Source organism: Lagenorhynchus albirostris, chromosome 9 (genome assembly GCF_949774975.1).
Source record: "Lagenorhynchus albirostris chromosome 9, mLagAlb1.1, whole genome shotgun sequence".
NCBI lineage: Eukaryota > Metazoa > Chordata > Mammalia > Artiodactyla > Delphinidae > Lagenorhynchus > Lagenorhynchus albirostris.
The window spans coordinates 56,167,344-56,188,842 of NC_083103.1; the positions used below are offsets into that span (position 1 = coordinate 56,167,344).

Sequence of the window (21,499 nt, forward strand, 5' to 3'; positions counted from 1 at the left end):
TGCCCTTTCTGGGCTTCAGTCTACAGCTCGGCACTACGGGCATGAACAGTCATCAGGGCGACGCTGTGAGAACCCATTCTAAGCTACACATATTCACGGAACGTCACGTGCCAGGTCCCGATTATACTGAGACAGATAAATAAACCATGGTCTTGCCTAGAGCTACATAAATCGGTGAGAAGGTTTCTAGATAAATACAAAATGGGGCCGCTGAAAGAAAAATAATGCCTCCGGCCAAGGCATCGACTTCAGCAGGTCTTCCGATCCCCCCCACCCCCGCCCTCAGCCCATAAAACAGTGCTGAGCTCTGAAGGGGACGGCAAAGTTAACAATCACTCCGACTTAAAAGTTTCCTCCTAGCTTCTGAGCTATAGATATTAAGTTTCATTAAGACATCGCTGTGGTAGAAAACAAACTTAATAATGGGCAGCTCTTTTTCCATATGAATCAGCCAGCTGTGCAGGAATAAAAAAATAGACCCAGCACCCCCGTCCCCTCTGGGGATGCCGGCATGGGCTCACTGTGCTGGTGCTATGACAGCAGCTCCCAGGAACCACCGCACTCTGCCAGGGCCTGGACTCCTGCGGCCTGGGACATTTTTGTGGTCCCCCAAACTCCCTGTCTGTGAACACGCTCTGGATTTGTCTCAGAGCTGTCATGCTCTCTGGACTAACACCAGTCTCAGCCACAGCCTGGCAAACCATCCCCGTCAGTGCCCACCTGTCCCTACGTGTCAAAGATGTCCCATGACAGTGAGAAAGCACAGGGTTTGGAGTCGGGCAGATCCGTGTGTGAATTCGTCCTCCACCACTTACTAGACAGACAGGTGGCTTCCAGGAAGTCACTTTACCTGTCTGAGGCTCTATTTCCTCATCTACAAAAAAACCCACAAAATACCAATCATGCCGAGATATTCAGAGGATGAAACAAGATTATCTATTTAAAGAGGCTCAGCTGGTACCTGACTTATAATAAATATTCAATAACATTTATTATTTATTGAGTACCTATGTATTGTTAAGTAATTATTTAGTAGTACTTAATTAATATAATAGTACTTCTTATTAACTAAGTGATTTTCATTATTATTTTCCCAGGGTGCTGTGATTTATCGTGGGACAGGCCACTGAAGGGCCTTGAAGCCAGCTGTCATCCTGGGACACCGGGTCTTGGGATGAGAGAGACAAAAGTAGTTGCTAACAGCCAGGAGTGGCCTGGCCCTCACAGCTCAGCCGTGGCTTTCTCCTGTTGAATATAGACAATATTACACACCAACTTCAGATAGGAAACTCTGATCACAATGGACCTGGACAAGGGCAAGGCCACTCTGCAATCACGTCCGACCTTAGACAAAAACTGAAAATTGTCCAAACCACAAAATGACCGAAAAGCCGCCGCCCCCCACCATCCTGGCTGATGCGAGTAACTGCTGCTTCTTTTCCAATTACAACTTTAACCTCACTTCATTCTTCCTGCCTTCTACATACGATTCTTTAAGACACCCGGGCACAGAATCACCCCTGCTTCCTGACAGTATCCAGAGCAAAGCTCCCTACATCCTTGAACTCACCTGCCCCCCCCCCAAAATAACCTAATATACGGCCACATCCTGTACATCACTTCATACACCCTTTCCTGTACACCCAATGAACCCCCAGGATGTCCTCCCTCTTCGCAAAGAGTCAATAAACCCATCTTGGTTCAGCTACGGGTGAGTTCCTGGTCACCTTTGGCTGGAAGGCCTAAAAGGGATTTGGACGTTGCCCTGCCCTAGCAAAGAGGGAGTATGGGACTTTTTCACACCTGACCACAGGTGAAGCTTTCTCCCCTAGCCTACCTTCTGTATCACGTAGGCACACTGGACCCACAGCCTCCAAGCTGCCTTTTGCCATTGAAGTCCTGACAGCTGCGTTCCAGGATCAGTAGGCCTGAGAGGCCATCGTGGTGAACGTTCTTCTTCCTGTGGTCCTGTCCCAGCTCTCCCTGGATGGGTGCTCAGAGCTGTAGGTCTTGGGAATCATTTCATTCAGTTGCCTCAGCAGGGCCAGGTTTCTTCGGCTGGTCCTCTGCCTGACGGCCATCCAGGGTCATTGACGGCAATCATGTGGCACTCTGTGGGATACTGCCTAGCTACGTGTTTGTCTTCTCTACACCGTGAGCCCCTGGGGCCAGAGACCATGCCGGCTTCACCTCAGCATTCGTGCTGCACTAACACGCTGCCTGCCACGTGCTACTGAAAGGATGCACACGTGTCCGTGGCACCTGTTCAGTCACTGAGCCTCACAACTTCCCTCCCCCCCACCTCAAACCATCAATACCACTGTAGACCAAGTAGCACTGTCCCGCTGTGAGATCATTTAACATGTTTTTCTTTTTCCTGAGATCCATCATTTTATTTTCTCTTCTCTTTCATTACCAGCACCAGTAGTGAGCTTTCTGTATTAAGCAATTTCTTTCTTTCTCAATAAAGTTTACAATCACTGTTAATGCCTGAAAGACAAGCATAGAGAAATGTCTACACAGCTGACCTGAGAGGTATACGCTGGGTGAGCGGCTAGGATTACTCACTAGTAAACAGGAGGGGAGGATCAGAGGCTTGTGCAGAGAAGAGTCAACACAGCAGCCTAAGATCCTTAGAAAGGTGTGCTTGCAAGGCTGGCTCTTGGCTGGCATCTGGAAACTTGGCTGGTAAGCAGTTCCTTACCTGATATAGAACCTTCTCTAAATGAGAAGGGTGGCTTCCTGTGCCTAGACCGTGTGGACAAATAATGAGGGCTTATGCTAAATACCTGCTTCCCTTTGAGAGTCTGGCATTTTGGCCTGTGCTAGGCAGAGGGTGCCTGTGTGCCCAGCCCCCGATAAAATCTTTGGCCAAGGGGTCTCTCTCGAGCTTCCCTGCTGGACAGCACTTTTGTCATCACAGCTCGCTGCTGGAGGAATCAAACACATCCTGAGTGACTCTGCTAAGGGACAACGCTTGGAAGCTTGCACCTGGTTTCCCCTGGATTTCGCCCTGTGCATCTTTCCCCTTTGCTGGTTTGCTATTTATCCTTTTGCTATAATAAATATTAGCCGTGAGTCCCACTATGTGCTGAGCCCTGTGAGCCCTCCAACACCCCTCGACACAGGCTTCAAGTTCGAAGGTCCACTGTCAGGGTTCAAAGACAGGATGGGGGCTCAGGTGCCCCGGACCAAGGTGGCGATGTGATAATTCATGAAATGTCGGGTATTCATGGTGTCATGAGCTCAGACATACTTCCTAAGTGTGAAGAATAACAGGCAAATGCCAGAGCAGACACCTGAAGAGCTTGTTAGATCTAGTTGGGGAAAAAAATGACACGATATTTTCTCCAACTGAAACGCATCTTTTAGCACTAACTCTAGTGCTGAAGTAAGAAATTATTGAAAGTGGTGGATGCAGGTAGAAAGCGGGGTAAATCCTTTGGGCTTAAGCCGCTTCTCTCCTTTTCCAACCACGTGAGGCCGCAGGGCGGGAGATGCCCAAGGAGCCTCGCTTGTCACATGCTAACTTCTGACTTGGCCGTTCGGTTCCTGTTTGCAGAGCCTCCTCTGCCTTTTCACAGCCCACTTCACACCCACGGTGGCTCCTCTCCTCCCTCTGCCATCCATACAGCAGCTGGAACGGTCAACAAGTGTTTACAATTGTTTGTAATTTGTTTACACCACACTTTGGTTTGTTCCATGTGATTATTTCCTTCTTGGGGGCACATTCAGGAGAGCAATTTGTTTTGTAGTTAAGGTCCTACAAAGTGAAGAGCGGCATGCTCATTTGGGAGCCAGGTTGCTGAGCGGTCGTGGAAAGAAAAGTCCTCTTTGGTGTCTCGAATGTAAAGGGTTTGGCTATTTCTTTGAAGGAAAGTTTCTTCCAGAACAGAGAGCCTGGTCTGAGAGCCTTCTCACAGAGCCGACTGGGAGAGACTGGTCTGAGGAAAATCAGGCCTGCTGGAGTCTTTTCACACTTGACCTTGGCAACTGGGGAGTCGGCTTTGACCAGCTGCCATATATTCAGGCATACCCCATTTTATTGCGCTTCCCAGATATTTCATTTTTTAAAAAATTGTGGCAGGTTTGTGGAAACCCTGCGCTGTCAGATAATGGTTAGCATCTTTTAACCATAAAGTATTTTTTATTTAAGGTATGTATATAATTTTTTTTAGACATAATACTATTGCACACTTAATAGACTACAGAATAGTGTAAACATAACTTCTATATGCACTGGAAAACCAAAAAAAAAAAAATTGTGTGACTTGCTTTATTGCAATACTCTCTTATTTGGGTGGTCTGGAACCAAACCCGCAGCATCTCTGAGGTCTGCCTGTAGTTGTGAACAGCAGTGCATGGGTGTGGGGTCAGAGAGACCTGGGGTTGAATCCCATCTCTGCCACTCTCCAGCTGTGTGAGCTCAGAGCACCTTCAAATGACGATGAGACCTCTGTCTATCTCAAAGGTCGTTGCAAATGTTAAACAAAAAGTGAAAACACTTTGTGATTCACAAAATGCTGCACAATTGCTAATAACAACACTATATGCTTATATAGCACTACCTAGGCGCCGGGTGCTATCCTAGGTGCTGTAACTCTCTGAGCTCATTTAATTCATAACCATGCAATGAGGCAGTCAGTAGAATTATCCCCATTTTATAGGTGAGGACACTGAGGCACGGAGAGATTTAGAAACTTGCCTTGTGTAACACAAGGTAACACAGTTAATAAGAAGAGCTGGGGTTCAAACCCAGGCAGTCTGGCTCCAGAGTCTGTGCTTATAAGTGTAAGTTGCGGTGTTTTTGGAGGGGATTTTCGCACCTTTTAAACCACAAAAGCATTGGTTGTCATTCACTCAAATTTTTGCATTCCTGTTTCCATGAGGCAATGTGGTCAGGGGTAAGCCCTTTGGATTCTAATTGCCCTGCGTTACGTATCAGCTTTGTGATCTCCTGGCTGGCAGGTGACTTAAGCTTTGGGGGCCTTAGTCAGCCTGGGGTACCCAGACCAGGTGGCCTAAATGGCAGAAATGTATTTTCTCACTGTTCTGGAGGGTGCCAGCATGGTCAGGTTCTGGTGAGGACTCTCTTCCTGGCTTGCAGACTGCTGCCTTCTTGCTGTGTTCACATATGGATTTTCCTCAGTGTGTGTGCCTGGAGAAAGCAATCTCTCTCTTCCTCTTCCTAAGGCACTAATTCCATCAGGAGGGGCCCCCCATCCTCATAACCTTACCTAATAAGCTTAAGTATCTCCCAAAGGCCCCAATTCCAAAGAGCATCACATTAGGGGTGAGAGCTTCAACATAGGAATTTAGGGAGGGACACAATTCCATCCATTCATCATCCATGAAATGGGGGAAAAACCTTCTATCTAATGGGCTGATGTCCTCCTCTGAATCAGGGGAAGTACCTGCCACCTCTGACCACTCCCTGCTTAAACCTTTTTTTTGTGGTTTCTTATGACCTTCACGGGAAAGGCTGAAGCCAGCAATTCCTAACCATCGTCTACCATGCTGGAACCCAGCTTTCCTCTCAGGCCTCAACGCTTAATTTCCATAGGCTCAGCCATGACAAACTTCTTGCTAATTCCTCAACAGTCCATACAGCCAGGAGTCAGACCTGAGGCTAGTTTGTTTTTGTTTTGTTTTTTGTTTTGCGGTATGTGGGCCTCTCACTGTTGAGGCCCCTCCTGTTGCGGCCCCTCCCGCTGCGGAGCACAGGCTCCGGACACGCAGGCCCAACGGCCATGGCTCATGGGCCCAGCCGCTTTGCGGCATGTGGGATCCTCCCGGACCGGAGCACGAACCCGTGTCCCCTGCGTCGGCAGGCGGACTCTCAACCACTGCGCCACCAGGGAAGCCCTCACCACTGCTGCACCCCATCATCAGAGGAAGTTGGGCCTGTAGCTTTGGGAAGAGTCTGGGGGAGGGTCTGGGCTTCTCTGAGACCTCTTCCCTAAAGAGGTCTTTTGTGGGGTTTGCACTGAGCCTGGTTCCGGGGATCCTGTGGGTAATGACTGTCACTCTCTGCCCGCTATGCTTCATGTCTCAAACCCATATGAACCCCCAGGAGCCCTTCCTCACACTTTGCTTCACAAGTTTTCCTCCAGTCCAAAGTTAAAGGAAAGAAAGTCATTTCTATATTGTGGTCAGTCTGCCTGGGTTGATTAGTGTGAAATGAAATTTGTGGCAAGGACCCATGGGCTGGGGGAAACCAAATTCATCTCGACACGCTGGCTGCACGTGGTGCTTGTGCGTGTTTGCCCTGGGTTCCTCTCCAGTTGCCTTTGTGCTGATGGAGATATTCAGCTGGTTACGTGAACCCAGATTAAGGCCCCTGGATCCTCCTGTCAGCTTATCCTGTTTGGGGTGCTTTTTCTGCTGCCCGTAGCTACTCAAGGGCTTATCAGTTACCCCAACAGCCATTTACATAGGAGGAAGCTGTGGGAGGCAAGGGGAGAGATGGCCAGGTCCTACAACCCAGGGATTCCAGCTTTGTCATTATATAAGCCGTGTGACCTTGGGCAAGTCCATCTGATCCCAGAGCCCAGCTTCTTTTTGTTTTTTTTTGCGGTACGCAGGCCTCTTACTGTTGTGGCCTCTCCCGTAGCGGAGCACAGGCTCCGGACGCGCAGGCTCAGCGGCCATGGCTCATGGGCCCAGCCGCTCCGCGGCATGTGGGATCTTCCCAGACCGGGGCACGAACCCGTGTCCCCTGCATCGGCAGGCGGACTCTCAACCACTGCGCCACCAGGGAAGCCTGCCCAGCTTCTTTTAACTGAATCATGAGGCCCTGCCCAGAAATGCACTCATTCTCCATAAGGGGGCCCTAGAAGTACTACGCCAATAGTTTTTAGACAAGACTATGACAGCATGAATCATGGAATCTTCAAGCTGAGGGGCCCTTGAAGGAAAGGAATTAACATTCATCAGGTCCTGCTATGTGCCAAGTACCATCTTTTAAACTTATTATTTTTAACTGAATTGCATAGTAAGAAATACATTGTAAGTGGCAACCCAGTACAGGTGCTGTGTGTAAAGTACAGCTAAAACAAAAATTCACAAAATAACACTGACTTCACTATGTTTGATGTACTCTATTCTATTCTGCTCCTCTCTCATCCATTTATTCCTGTTATTTTAAATGATGGTGCTGAAACACAGCACTGATCTCAGGATCAGTTACGGCCCACAGCTGGGAAAAGGAAGCCCTGTATCTTTCATGTGCACACTTGCCTTTTGTGCTCCTTACAGCTTTAGGAGGTAGGCATGTGTTCATTCCCATGTTGCAGATGAAGAAACTGAGGCTCAGTGAGATCCAGTCATTCGCACAACATCACCCAATTCCTGAGTGGCTGAGCTGGGATTCTGAGTGTGACTCCAAGCCCATGCTGTTCCCAGTTATCTTGCTGCCTGAGAGTCCAATGATCCCATTTGGCTCAGGGGGAAACTGACGTCCAGAGAGGAGAAGTAACTTGCTCAAGGTCACACTGGGTCTGGTGACAGAGCCTAACACTGAAACCAGATTCATCCCTGGATTCCACACACCCCAGCACTGGAACTAGGCTCCTGTGGGCAGGAAGCTCCTTCCTCACCATCGGTTACTCTCTTTCCTCCCTGAAGTCATCCTGGATTATATGAAGTTGAAACCGGCCAAGAGCCACTCTCCCTGGACAAAGCTGAGCTTACAAGAGGAAATAATGCCTTGCAAATGTCTTTTGGTAGGAAGTTTGTCATTGTGCACATCACTGCTTCCACTGGAACTGAAAGTCATGTTGGCTCAGATTAAAAGCAAAACTCTAGACCACTGTACCTCTCAGCACACACAGCGGGTCCTAACCTAGTTTCACAAGCGCAATCTATCTTAATTTAGCGTAGCTTTCCGGGCCTGTTTTTCCCTCCTCCCAGTTCAGAAGGAGGGTGCGCTTGTATTAGCACGTACTGCCCACCAGGGAGTGCTGCAGTGCGCACCAGTGGGGAGCGGATTTGGGATGTATTTAAAGTCTTCTTACAAGGAACTCACAAGAACAACAATATTAGTGGCTGTCAGATACCAGCTCCCAGATCACAGCAATTCCAGCAGAGGTGGTGCCATGGAGAGGAGGCCCCAGGTCAGACTTCACCAAGGCAGTCTGAGGCAGCTGAGCAGAAGGAAAGGCTGGAATTACGGACACAGAGAAGTCAAGATGATAACAAAAGAGATGGGACCAAGAGTCTCCTGGGGGCAGCATGACAAGGCTGGGAGCAGGAGTCGGGCAACAAGGTCAGAGATCCAGATGATCAGCAGCTGGATGGAGGGAGTATGGTGTGAGGAAGGGACAAGGGGTGTGGTTCATGACCAAGGCCATGAGCTTTGAGAGAGACAGCGGGGAGCGGCATGGGACAGGCCAATACTAAAGGACTCTGCAGCTGGGCTGAAGGAGCTTTGAGGCCAGGAGAAGGATCAGATGTGAGCCCCCTCCCCTTAGAGTACCTGGGACCCCATTTTGGTCACAGAACCTAAGAATACTGTAGTCTTCCTCACTGCTCACGAGGCCCTGGGGTGGAGCAGGGAAGGGCAGCTGGTTCCCCTCCCCAGGTACAGACCCCATCCTCACCATCTCCACGCACTGGTCCTGGCCTGAGCGCCCACCCCCTTTCCTGAATTACTGCAGTAGCCTCCTACTCAGACACAGCCCGCTGGAGTTCAACACTGCTGCTTCCAGAATGACCCTGTCCAAGTATCAGTCAGACCCCGTCAGTCCCCAGCCCCCAGCCCAGAGCCTCCTGTGATTCTCCCTGCCATGGCCTGCACGTGGGCCCTACCCCACGTGCCCTCTCTGATCTCCCCACTGCAGCCACGCTGGCCTCCCTGATGTTTTGGAACAATGCAGACACCCTCCTGCCCCAAGGCCCTTGAACCCGCCCTTCCCTCTGCCGGGATGGCTTTGCCTCCGGACTTCCTCGCCGCCAGCTCCCTCGCCTACCTCACATGTCATCTTCTCAGTGAAGCCTCCTCTGGCTGCACCCCCAGTCCCACCCTGGCATTCCCTATCCCCTCTCCTGTAACACTTAACATCTTGAAACATCCTATATAGTGTAGTTTTTAAGCTTGTTGATCAGTCTCCCCACTGATGAGTGGGCAGTTTTGTCTGTCTGGATCAGGCTGGAACCCCAATACCTATAACAGTAGGTGCTCAACAAACAGCTGCTAAATGACAGAGGATCTGCCTAACTCTCCAACTTTCCCTCCCAGTACTCTCTGCCCCCATATCCCCAGTCACACCCGATGTTCCAGCCTCACGGGACACACCTGACATTTGTCCTCCTCCATGCCTTCGTCCACAGAGAATGCCCTTTCTTCCCCCTCCTTACCTGGTAGAATCCCTCCCGTCCCTCAAAGCCCAGGGACCAGCACTTCTTCCATAAAACCTTCTCAGAAACCTACTGGTTGGACTTCTTCCCTTAAACCTCTACAATGTCTACTTTAAATGTCTTTTCTCCAGCATGTCACAATTAGAGAGTGACCTGGCATAATCTCTAGGGTCCTGAGTAGCTCTAACAGGTTACGGATTCAATTTCTCTTCCGGCAGTTTCTAACAGTGACAAAGAAGTTTACCTTCCGGATACAGCAAGAATCAGCTCTCAGGTTGTGTATATTTTATTAGCATTGAGCTAATGAAAACATGTTTCTATAAAACAGAACAAACTGCAGAGTGCAGTGGTCAAGAAAGATAACAGGCAGTGGAGTGAGGCAGATCTGGATTCAAACCCTGGCTCTGCCATTTACTAGCTGTGCCACTGTTAGCAAGTCACCTAAGCTCTCTAAGTCATAGTTTTCTTGACTAAGAAACTAGTCTAGGAAAATGGGGAAAGGTTAAGAATCCATGCGTTTGTTGTCTCTAAGGTTCCTTCTAGCTCCCAGATTCTCAGATGCTCTGACTGTACTAGGCCCTCCTCAATCCTTTCTGGAACTTGGGGGCTTACAGTCCTCATTATGTGGATAACTCTGTCCAGTAAGAGACTCTAACTCCCTGAAAACATCAGGTACTTCTGCAGTATGGGAGGGAGTGTGAGCCTGCTTGTGGGGCAGAAGGGTAGTCAAATATAGGGGTAGAATCCCTACCCCAGCGGAACGAACCCAGCTTCCTGTCCTAGAGAAGGGAGCCTCGTGTCCAGTGGCTGAGTAGCTACAGTACTCTGGCCGCTTAGGGAATTAATGAGAGCTTTTCTTACGGATTTTAAAAACTAAATCTGGTGAGCATGGGGCCAGGGAGGGTAGAGGATAAATGGAGTTAAATTGGTAATGAGCTTCTTTCTCACTGGGCTTCAGGATGCTCACCTAATCTACAGACTCTCAATAAACAGTCTGGCTGCCTAATTAGGTTACCCAGTAATCTCCCTTTTGACACCCAGGCTGCTTGATAATTTGGGTGTAACTGTGCTTGTTTCCTTGTTTCTTTTCTAAGTGAATTTCTCAATTTGCCTCTGGGATTAGAGCTCGGGAGCAAATGCTCACTATTCCCCAGACCCACCACACCTCTTTATGCCTCCAAACCTTGGCTCCAGCAACCTGCCTCTACTGGGAATGCCTCTCTCAGATCCCTCACGCTCAGTGCAATCCTACTCGGCTGGACTTCAAACTCCGGGGCACAGTGTGAGTGGAACGAAGGGATGAGCCTTTGTACCCTCAGGGCAAAACGAATGGCTCCTTCTACTGTCATCCCACAGCTCTTTAAACAATATGAATAGCTAAAAGCCTTTTAACCGTTTTTAAGCGCACGATTCAACGGCATTAAGTACGTTCACGTTGTGGTGCAATCATCACCGCTATCCATCTCCAGAACTTTTCCATCATCCCAAACTGATACTTGGTACCCATTAAACACGAACTCCCCATTTCCCTTCTCCCAGCCCTGGGTAATCGCTGGCACACTGTTTTAGAAATGAGGAAACTGTGGCATAGACAGGTGAGGTGACTTGCTCAAGGTTTCAGAACTGGGACATGGTCCAGGATTCGAGACCAAGTCTCCTCACTAGATCTGGAACCAGCTCTTTCCACCCTGCCACACTGCCTGCTAAACCTCCACCACAGATAGGGCTGCAAGGCTGTCATAGCTCCACCTCCCCTGCTATTCATCTAGATTCTTGATTCGAGAACGATGCCTGGTCCACTGAAGGAGCTCAGCATAGCTACAGAACAAATCACAGAAGGAATCTACAAAACAGACACTGTGTCCACCTGACCTCGTGGTTGGAAACGGAGCTCACAGTGCAACCTCTGCTTTCTAAAAAACACTTAGAGGATGCCAAGTGTGTGCCCGGCATGATGCCAGCTCCTGCTTGCTGTGGCTCTGCTCAGCAGGAGAGGCCTGGGGGCCGGCTCCGCCTGACGCCCCTGAGGGGGAAGATTTGTGTTTACATTACCCCGTCAATTCTGTATTTATTTTGGATATTAAGCAGCGACATAAAAGCTGCTGACATTAACCTTCGGGGGCAGAAACTGGCTTTAATGGACCCATAAAAAGTTATTATTGATGGCAGCTGCATGCAGCGTCACCATGACCTCAGCAAAAGCCTCCACCACTATCAATACTGTTGACAATTACTATTGACTAATGCAAGGCCGGATGTGGAGGCAGAGTCGATGTTCCTGTGGCTGGAAGTTGCCGGGGGTCATGCTTTGGTGTCCTCAGCTGCTGATTCCAAAAGAGGTGGGCAGAGGGCTCAAACTATAGCATCAGAGAGACCTGAGTTCAAATCCAAGCTTTGCCGACTTGCTGAATGACTGGCTGTACAATCTCTGGCAAGTCAGTTGACCTTTTGGGAGCCTCAGTTTTCCCATCTGGGAAATGGGGGTGCCACGGTGCTGTCATGAGGGTTGAAGGCAATGGCCCTTGTGCAGCAGCTTGACAATGACAGGTCCTCAGCATGGCCTCCCCCTGCTCCTGAAACTGGCCATAATGTGATGTGTTGGCTGATATGTCCAGTGGAGTTAAGCCCTGTTCTGATGGTAAGATCAGAGTTCTCATCACAGATAAAAGAGAGAACTGGGCTCAGGGGGATGAATGCGAGACCAAGAGACAAGGGCAGTGGAGAAAGATGTGAGAGCGGAAGGGGCAGGAAGAAGAGGGGGAAGCCGGGAAAGAATGGAGACTTCTGCATAGAGCCTGGCTCCAGCTCAGCTAGGTACACGGCCGCCGCACGCCCTTCACCTCTGGGCCCCAGTCCTCAGCTGTAAGTTCCGGTTGACAACAAAGCTGTCAACCTCCTTGGGTGCATAAAGGGGAGCCATCCCTATGGCTCCTTCACTGCCAGGATGAGTCACTGTCATTATTTAGACTCCAGTATAGCAAAGCCACTAATATAATTTTGCAGCCTGAAGCAAGTGGACAGGTGCAGGATGTCTGAGTTTGGAAGTCCAGGCCTGGAACGGACGAGGCGGCCAGGGAGGAGCTCTTTGTTAGATCCACCTGCCCACCTCCTTTGCCTGCCCATCTTCCGTGAGCACAGTGAGACTTAGAGCGCTCTGGCCCAATGCCGAAATGCATGATTGGAAGGAGAGGGTGGTATGGCCAGGGAAGCAGGCAACCATCTCCCTGCCCCTGTTATCAGACCCTGAAGCTCTTCAGGCTCGCCCACTATGTCGTTATCACACAACAGAGGCTTAATTCAGCTCTCAGAGAATATACAATAAAGTGGGTGGTGTGTGCCTCACTCTGTCATGATTTTATGGAAAAATGATCATTTGTCACCATGGCAAGAAGCCTTCAAACGAACAAACAACCCAAGTACTTTGCTGCAGAGGAAATCCACTATGATTAGGGCCACAAGGGTAAAGGTTTTAGAATCATACAGGTCTGAGTTCAGATCTCGTCTTGCCAGCTATGTGACCTGCACAGGTTTCTTAACCTCTCTGGGCTACAGATTCCTTATCCGGTACAGTGAGGGTAATAAAACCTATCTCAACGTGTTGTAGAGGGAGTAAATGAGGTCATTCAGCTAAGCACTTAGCACTGGGCATGGGGGTCTAACAATCAGTAGCAGGTATTAACTAGTATTGTTGTTATTACTATCATGTTCCTCTTGTGCACCTTCACCTTAATGTAAGGACTTCGAATCACGGAATCCTAGATCTAGAAGGGCCTACAGGTGATTCAGCTCACTTATTCTCCAGAAGTGTTCACTGGAACACTGGTCCTGTTGCATGCTCTGAGAATAAAGGGTTTTTTACTCTCAGATCAATTTGCAACCCTCCTTGCTAATATCTCCATTAGCATGCATATTAACGTATTAAAGGCTCTGAGAAGTCCTGCAGTAAGGAAACTGGTTTAAGTTCCTTTAACTCAGTGTTTCCTACATTATTTGACCACAGAGCACTCCCCTCCACCCCTCTTCAATCTAAGAACTATTAACATTCTCAGAATACAAGAAATGCTGATTTCATTAAAACTACTTATTTTACAGATGAGGAAACTGAGGTCTAGAGAAAGGATCTAACTTATCCAATGCTACACCCTAGGTCAGTGATGGCACTGAGGCTTCCTGCCTCCCAGTTAGACACCATTTTCTCTGCACAGGCCTCGCACATCAAATTCAGCGTGTAGTGCAGAGGAGAGAAGGGGGCTGCTGGCTGGGCTTGGGCCTAGGAGGTGGGAAGGTGGATGAGGGAGTGTGGATGGCTCCCCACTGCACAGAGGGGAACCCCTTCAGATGCTGAGGTCATTGACCCCCTCCCAGGGCTGGTGGATTATCAGGGGAGGGTGACACTGCCAAGCTGGTATTTGGGACCTGCTGTTCCTCTACCCCTCAAACAGGTGCGTCCCTAGGAAAAACTCCAAGTTCTCTAGCAGCAGTGGTGGAACAAATAGTTGCCATTCTGCTGCACCTGACTTTTGTAGGAGATGGATTTCTCCACCTGACCCTGACCTTACCTAGTCTCCTGCCTGATCCCAAATCTGGGATTGTGTTGTGCCATAACCCACTGGAGCATCCTTTCCAGAGAATAACCCACCTAAGCCTTCACCTCTGACCTGGTGTCTCCACACACGCCCCCCGCCACCCTCAAACCACTTCTCCAATCCCCCCCACATCCTGGGGAGGAATCAAAGGATCCTGCACTTAGAGCTGGAAACCAGTAGGGGGCGCTGGTACCCGGCTTGATTCTTCCAGTTCTCGTTCAGATTGCCATCCTCACGTCCCCCTTCCCACCTCTGGTGTGGCAGGGCCAGCAGACCCCCTCACTGGACCTCTGGGAAACAAAGCCCTCTCCAGGGCAGAGGGGCTGTCCTGGTCTCTGCCACCCTCCCTAAGTCTTTGCTGCCGGACTCCAGCAGGACCCTCCTTCCTTCACGTGGGCCTCATCCACAAGCTGCCCAGAGACTGTGGGCACAAGTTGCCCAGAGACTGTGGGCACAAGGTGCCACAGAAAGGGCAATTCCCTCAGCGGGTGGCCCACTGCAGGGCTGCATCTATCTCAGGGTCCCTCAGAGATCTGCCAGCAAGGTCCGAGAGTAAAGAGGAACATCCTGAAACACGGCTCCCTTTCCTTCCCCACAAAAAAGGAGACGTGTGAATAACTTGTCCTCTTTTTCTCCCACAGCATCTCTCCGGCCTTGGAAGAGAGCTACAGAGATGAGAGTGGAAGAGTCCAGAGACAGCACTTCCTCCAATCTGCAGATGAGATCATGGGAAAGCTGGGGTAAAAACACGCGTTTTAAGTTACTCCAGCGTGACAGTTTTCGTGTGAAAGCTATCCTCTGATCAGCGTAAGACCCTGGAGTGGGGCAGCACGCGTGGCGGGTGCCCAGGGTGGTTGGGCACCTGGAGGCTGGAGGCTGCGTGAGCAGAGTTCCACCAGGACCAGGCACGGCGACCGCCAGAGAGGATGAGCTGCAGAGGATGGGCTTCCGAGTGGAAGCCTCTGGCCCATCTGCTCCCACCCGCACAGGCACCTTGTAAGCAGTAACCCTGCCCCTTCGGCACCCCTCTCATCTGGAATGAAAGTGCGGCAACCCGTCTCTGGCCTGTCACCCACAGGCGGGGGTTTCACGCAACCCTACGAGAGGCTCTGCCTTTTGACGACGGACAGCAAAGCAATTTTCCACCGACTTCACCGGAGCCCCAAGGGATGGAGCAGAAGATCAATACTGTGATTAAAACCCCCGGCCCCATAACCCAGGCGCCCGGCACAGGCCAAGCGGGCCACTCACCGGTCTCCGCGTTCTCGTGCTCCGTGTCGGTGAGCGTGAGGTTGGAGTTGGCCCGGCTGGACAGGCAGGAGCTGCGCCCCGACCGTGTGCTGCGGCCCCACAGCTGCACGGGGTGCTCGGGGGACAGCACAGGGTCGGTCTCCAGGTCGGCCTCGGAGCTGGCCCCCATGGAGTAGCCACAGTGGGGGAGGCCGATGTCTGTCCGGTACAGGGTCCCGTGCGGGGGCGTCACCTCCCCCAGGCCCAGCTCACGCAGGGTGAAGTTGGTGCCTAGGAGGGAAGGCGGGGGAGCGGGATCAGGGCGTGAGGGGGGGCATCTCCCCACCAGAAGCCCGGCCCCTACCCCAGGACTCACTCTTGTCCTTTGAGCTCACTGTGATGTTCAATGCCCGGGCCTTTCCTCTGCACCCTCTCCACCAGCCCGAACCCTCCACCCCTTTATGGAGGGCCTAATACAAATGGCCCCTCATCTGAGAAGCCTCCCCTCATCCTACACCCTGTGTGGGAGTCCCTGCTTCTTCCTCCGAGCTGCCTCTGAGAGTCCTCGGTCCTGGTCATGCCGCAGAGCAGAACTGCGTAAGAGCCTGGGTCCTCTGCTCGAGATGCCTCCACAGGGGCAGGGACTGTGTCCCGTTCATTCCTATTCCCTGGGCCTAGAAGGCAACCCGGTACCCAGTGCGGGCTCAGTACGTGTCTGCTAAATTGGACAGAGAGCTTCAGCTCTCCTCTTCCAGCCCAGGGAGGGCCTGCCAGCAAGGGGGGCTCCTGAGCAGGGCAGAAGCCTGGTCCATGAAATGCCAATGGTTCCCTGGGACCAGACGTTCCTTTCCAGCCGGCTCAGGAAAGCCTGGAGCAGGAAAGTGAAGAAGATGGTGACCGGCTGAGAAAAGTGGGCCTTGCACAAGGAGGTCGGCTCTGCCTTCTGTTTCCTCACGCCAGGTGGGCTGTGACAGGAACCAGCAGCCTCTGGGGTAACCCAGGGAGCCAAGCGCACAGCCGAGGCTGGGCCGCTGACAGGTCTCTCGAGGCCCCGGGAAAGCCTGGCTGTGCCCACGACAGAGGCCGGGAAGACCTGGGTGTGGGGAGTTCACTCAGGGATGTGTTTGAGGGACAAAGGGGATACTGACTTCTATGGGAAACACAGCCTCCACATTACTCAGTGTTTACTCAGGGACAGCTTCTTCCATATTTTTAACATTCCCACGAGTGTACTGGGGGATGAGGAAGACCGGCAGACGAAGGCGCTAAGGATCATATTCCAGTTAAGCCACCGATCTAGGAAATGGACTTACAACCAGGCAGCACCACATTTAACCCAATCCAAGCTGCCGTCGGGTACTGATGTACAGCAACGAGCAGGGCGTGGTGCCTGACCTCACAGAGCTCACAGTCAAGCGGGGGACACACAGCCCAGGCCATGATGAAGGGCTAAAGCCCCAAGTGGGGGGATCCACGGAGAGTGTGCTGGGAGCACAGAGGCAGAGGGCGGGGTATCAGGGTGGGAGCTCAGAGGTTTGCGGATGAGAGTAACCGGGAAGAGCGGAGTAAGAAGAGAGAAGAGGTAGATGCCCGTGCTTTGAAGGATCCCGCAACCAGGGTCAGGACTGAAGAGGACAAGCCTGCAAAGGAAGGAAGAAGGAACTGCCAGTGAGGCAGGAGGGGAACCCCCGGAGATGGCCTCCTCTCCCAGTCATGTGCATCGCTCTTAACCAGGAACCCCTGTGCCTCCCAGGGTCCTAGTCAGCTCCATGTCCAGCCTGCCACAGAGTAAGTGCTCAGCGAAAGGTAGTTAAATAATCAGACAGACACACTCTGGTAGCACTCTGGAGGATGGATAAAGGGAGAGGGAAGGTGGGAGGAGAGGACTCTGCTACCCTCACAGGATTTTTGAGGCTCCAGGGAGGTAACGGGAGAGAGAGAACTTTGTAAGCTGCAGTGTCCATGCCTGCTGCCTATGAGCTGAGAATGCTTCTCATTTGTTATTTATGAAGATAAGAGGGGTTCCCTTTGGAGCCTCCCGTGCTAGGATGGCATCCAGGCCAACCTGGGCCTGGCAGGGCTCACCATTTGTCCCCTCCCCTCGCTGAGACCCAGAGAGAACAATCAGTAGCCGGCAGCATTTCTGAAGCACTTGCTCTGTGCAAGGGTCAAATGCTCTATTTTCAGTCCTCATCAATCCTCCCCACCACCTTGCAATTAGGAGGCATGGCTGTGATCCCACTGCCCAGGTGAAGACACTGAGGGCAGTAAAAATGGCAGAGCCAGAATTCAAATCAGGTCGGTCTGATGTCAGAGTTCGAGCTGTTAACCACAAATGGGAAAGAGCTGAAGACCCCTCGTCTTTTTTTTTTTTTTTTTGCGGTACGCGGGCCTCTCACTGTTGTGGCCTCTCCCGTCACGGAGCACAGGCTCCGGACGCGCAGGCTCAGCAGCCATGGCTCACGGGCCCAGCCGCTCCGCGGCATGTGGGATCTTCCCGGACCGGGGCACGAACCCGTGTCCCCTGCATCGGCAGGCGGACTCTCAACCACTGCGCCACCAGGGAAGCCCAGACCCCTCGTCTTTAAAGCAGGAGAGGCAGCCTTGTTAACAGGTCAGCTTTCCTGTGGATCCAGGCCTAGTGGGAGAGGCATGGCGTCATCGCACTTACCTCGCAACGCGTCATCTCATTAGTCCTCAGGACAATTCAGTGCAGTAGCGAGTACTCATGGCCGTCTACCAGGGGAGGCTTAGAGGCGAGCCGGTGGTGGTCAGAACTCAGCTCCTAACCACCTCATTACGCCCACGAAGGAGGTGAGCATGAAAACGAATGAACTAAGAATGAAATACAGGGCAGGCTCTGACCAGGTCTAGGTGCCAAACTAGCGGAGTGCTGGTGCGGACGGGCGCCCTCCACCCCGCTGGGCTCCAGTCGCTGCTCATGCGCGCCCACGCCCCGGGGGGAGGGGGGAGGGAGGTACACTAGTGCGCAGGCGCGCCTCAAGCCCCGCCCCGGCCGCCCTCACCTGCGCGGCAGAACTCCTCGGCCTCCTGCGGCACCATGTCCTTGACGCGACTGCCGTAGGCGAGGCGGGCGTCCTGGTCGTAGGCCTTGAGGGTCTCGCTGGAGCTGTAGGACTTCTGCGGAGCTTTGCCCTCCTCGCTGTCTCCGGACGAGCTGGTGTAGCGGCGCTCGGCGTCGCGGCGCCGGGTCAGCGAGCGGTACGGCTTCCTCTCCTTAACGTCCATGGCCTCCGGCCGGCGCTCCTCCACATCCACGAACAGGGTCCTCGCCGCACTCAGGGCTGAGTGGTCTGGAGCCCGAGAAACCAAAGAAAGGGCGTCAGTTCCGGCCCCAGGGGGCAAAGGCAATCCCCGGGTCCATCCCAGACCTCGATTCACCCGGCAGTGCTGTGGACAAGGGGCCTCAGGCTCTGGAGGGGAGGGCGTCGCTCCACGGCCACGCAGCCATAAGTAGCACAGGGGGACTTGCACCCAAGGCTTGTTATGATGAATCCTTTCTCTTCCTGCTACACGACCGACCTGTCCGACCTGTCTCCCCTGTGGAGATGCCCTCAGCCTCTCCTTCAGTGATGTCTATCAAGGAAGCTGACAACAAAGGCCAGAGGGCACTAGTTTTCCCAATCCTGCTATAGATGTGAACCCGGTGTGTGTTCCCATCAGTCCTCCGGCTGGGACAGGGCCTCACGCAGAACAGGGGCTCTTTAAGAATTTGTGAGATGAACGACTATATTCAGGCACTGGGGTAAGTAAGCGCTTTGCATATAATTATCTCATTCAATTGTCACAGGTCCTGAGATATTATTACTGTCTCCAACCTTTTCTGGAAATGAGCCAAGGTATAAACAACCAATCCACAGTTATCACCACCAGATAATTAAATAATCACCTGCTTATTGTCTGTTTTCTTGCACTCATATGCAAGCACCATGAGAGCAGGGGCCTTACCTGTTCTGCTCACTCCTGATCTATTGCACCTAAAGTGAAGCCTGCTGCCTCCAATGCATATTTAGTTAAACAGCCAACCAGTCTCCATCTGACAGATGAGAAAACTGAGGTTCCAAACCTCCCTCAAGGTGACTCAGGTGGTAAGTATCAAAGTCAGGATCTGAAACCAGGTCTGTTTGGCTCTAAAGTCCGAGTTTTTCCTATTTTATTATGCTCCCTGAGTCCCCTCCCTCCCACCACACAGAAGTGTCCTTCCAGCTAGGCTGGGCCTGGACTACCATGCTGATCAGAGAACTCCGTCACCTCCAGACTCATCCATCTCATTGGAGGCACCATCGGCACCTGGGGAAGCCGCGGCACCTGCCGCATATGTCGGGTTTGCCAGGCTGTGTGGCTGGTAGGAAGCTCCTAATCTCCCTTTCTCCTTTTTTCCCCATCTTGACCCTTTTGCCCTAGGCCGACACATTTTTTAAAGCTCTTATAACACCACCTTTCTCTTTCCAGATGTCTTCCTCTGGCTCTGGGGTAGCAAACGTAGCCCCCTACAAGAGCCAGGAGGTCAGCACAGGAGGAAAGCCGGGTATCCTACACAAAGGATGATGAGCGCTCCTTCTTGAAACATACAACCTTCTCAGTTCTTTCATTGTTCCACTTTCCAGAGCAACATGGGTATACAAAACCTTCTACTGCGTCACTGTCCTATTAGAGAAACAACAGAGCAAGAGCTGTCATCAAGGAGTCTCAGTGCCCAGGGTGGGGCCTCTGACCAACAAAGAGGGCGGGCCTGTTCAACGGGGCAGTGGGTGTTCAGTGCCTACCAATGCTGTGACATAGGAGTGTAGGGGTCTTGTGAATTTTTATGACAAGCTGGAAATTTGGACTTGGATGTAAAATGTATGATTTTTAAATGTAATCCATTATTACATGTAGGCCACGTTAAACACACTGATGGGTCAGTTTTGTTCTGAGGGCTAGCGATTTCCGAGTTCTGCCTTTGATCGTGGACATTGAAGGTATCGGTATCCCTGTGGCCTGAGGATGCTCTCTTCCCTCCCAAGAGGGAAGAACCACCTCTTAGGTGGTTCTGAGGATGAAATGAGTTAATACATGTCCCTGGTACATATATCCCTGATACACAACGGGTGCTCAATACATGTTCGCCATTATTATCATCAGAAAAAAACCCACCTTTTATTTTTAAAAGGCATACTTTGGAAGGCTCCAGCTAGATATCAGTTATAACTGGAGAAGGAACGTTCCCTCAAACATACGTTAATAAGGCTGAGACACATTTTAGGCTGTTAAGTTGGTGGATGACTATGTGTCTTACCACTGTGTACCTGTTGACTGAAGACAATGGCTTCAAGGCAGAGGCTCAGTAATTGCAAATTAAGAACACAGTCCCCAAACTCATGGCTTCCCTATTACAAATCAGAGGCAAGGAGAACATTTGCCTTGCTCTCATTTCCTTTTCAGTCTTAATATAGTAATTCAGTAAATATTTACTTTTTTTCAACAGATGGGAGATCAGTCATGGTTCACACTCAAATTGGCATTTTTTTTAAAGTTTTTTTTGATGTGGACCATTTTTAAAGTCTTTATTGAATTTGTTACAATATTGCTTCCATTTTATGTTTTGGTTTTTTGGCCACGAGGCATGTGGGATCTTAGCTCCCGGACCAGGGATCGAACCTGCACCTCCTGCATTGGAAGGCGAAGTCTTAACCACTGGACCGCCAGGGAAGTCCCTCAAATTGGCATTTAACTGAGAGAAAAAGAAGAGGTCGGGATGAAAGAAGTGACAGTGGAGAAAAGCTCCTCTCGGAGCAAGAGTCTGCAGCATAGCGATGCTGAGCCCTGGAGGGGGGGAGCAGTGCCGGGAACGGCGCCACAAGCACCCGCACACGTCCATGCCTACACAAGTCAGTCCCTGCTTACCCTGCTGACCTCCGGGTTCCCCACCTGCCGGTTCCTGATCCTCCTCTGCTTCCTCTCACTGCCCACAGAACAACCCGCCACCCCAACTCGACTCTCACGGACGCACGCCCCTACTGCCTGCTGAAACTCTTCGCCAGGTAAGCCCCGAGCACACAAATATGCCTTTGCAGAGGAGTTCATTTCCACAACCCATTACAGACAAGTCTCGCGCTGGGACTGGGGCCCAGAGATGAGCAGGACACAAGCCTTGCGGGGGCAGCTACCGTCTCTCTGGGGTGTCAGCCATAGGGGCCATCAATGATGAGTGCTTTGATAAAGCATGAACCGTAGTTTATAACTTTCGGGGGTCATTTCTGGTCTATCTACGGGGAAGGAGAGTGGGCTCTGGCCAAGAGAAGGGAAGAATCATGTCTGCACTG

At 51.4% G+C, this 21,499-nt stretch overlaps 1 protein-coding gene across 1 annotated transcript in view; it reads right to left on the minus strand.

Annotated features, from left to right (window-relative positions):
• The window catches only part of TENM4 (teneurin transmembrane protein 4), a 385,973-nt gene extending 367,488 nt beyond the window's left edge, over positions 1–18,485 (minus strand). The window contains exons 1-2 of the mRNA XM_060160128.1: positions 18,200–18,485; positions 15,195–15,464 (exon numbers count right to left, since the gene is read on the minus strand). Of these exons, the coding sequence (XP_060016111.1) occupies positions 15,195–15,464; positions 18,200–18,422 (493 nt within the window). The 5' untranslated portion in view covers positions 18,423–18,485. The remainder of the gene's footprint in view (positions 1–15,194; positions 15,465–18,199) is intronic.
• Between the last annotated feature and the right edge of the window lie 3,014 nt (positions 18,486–21,499).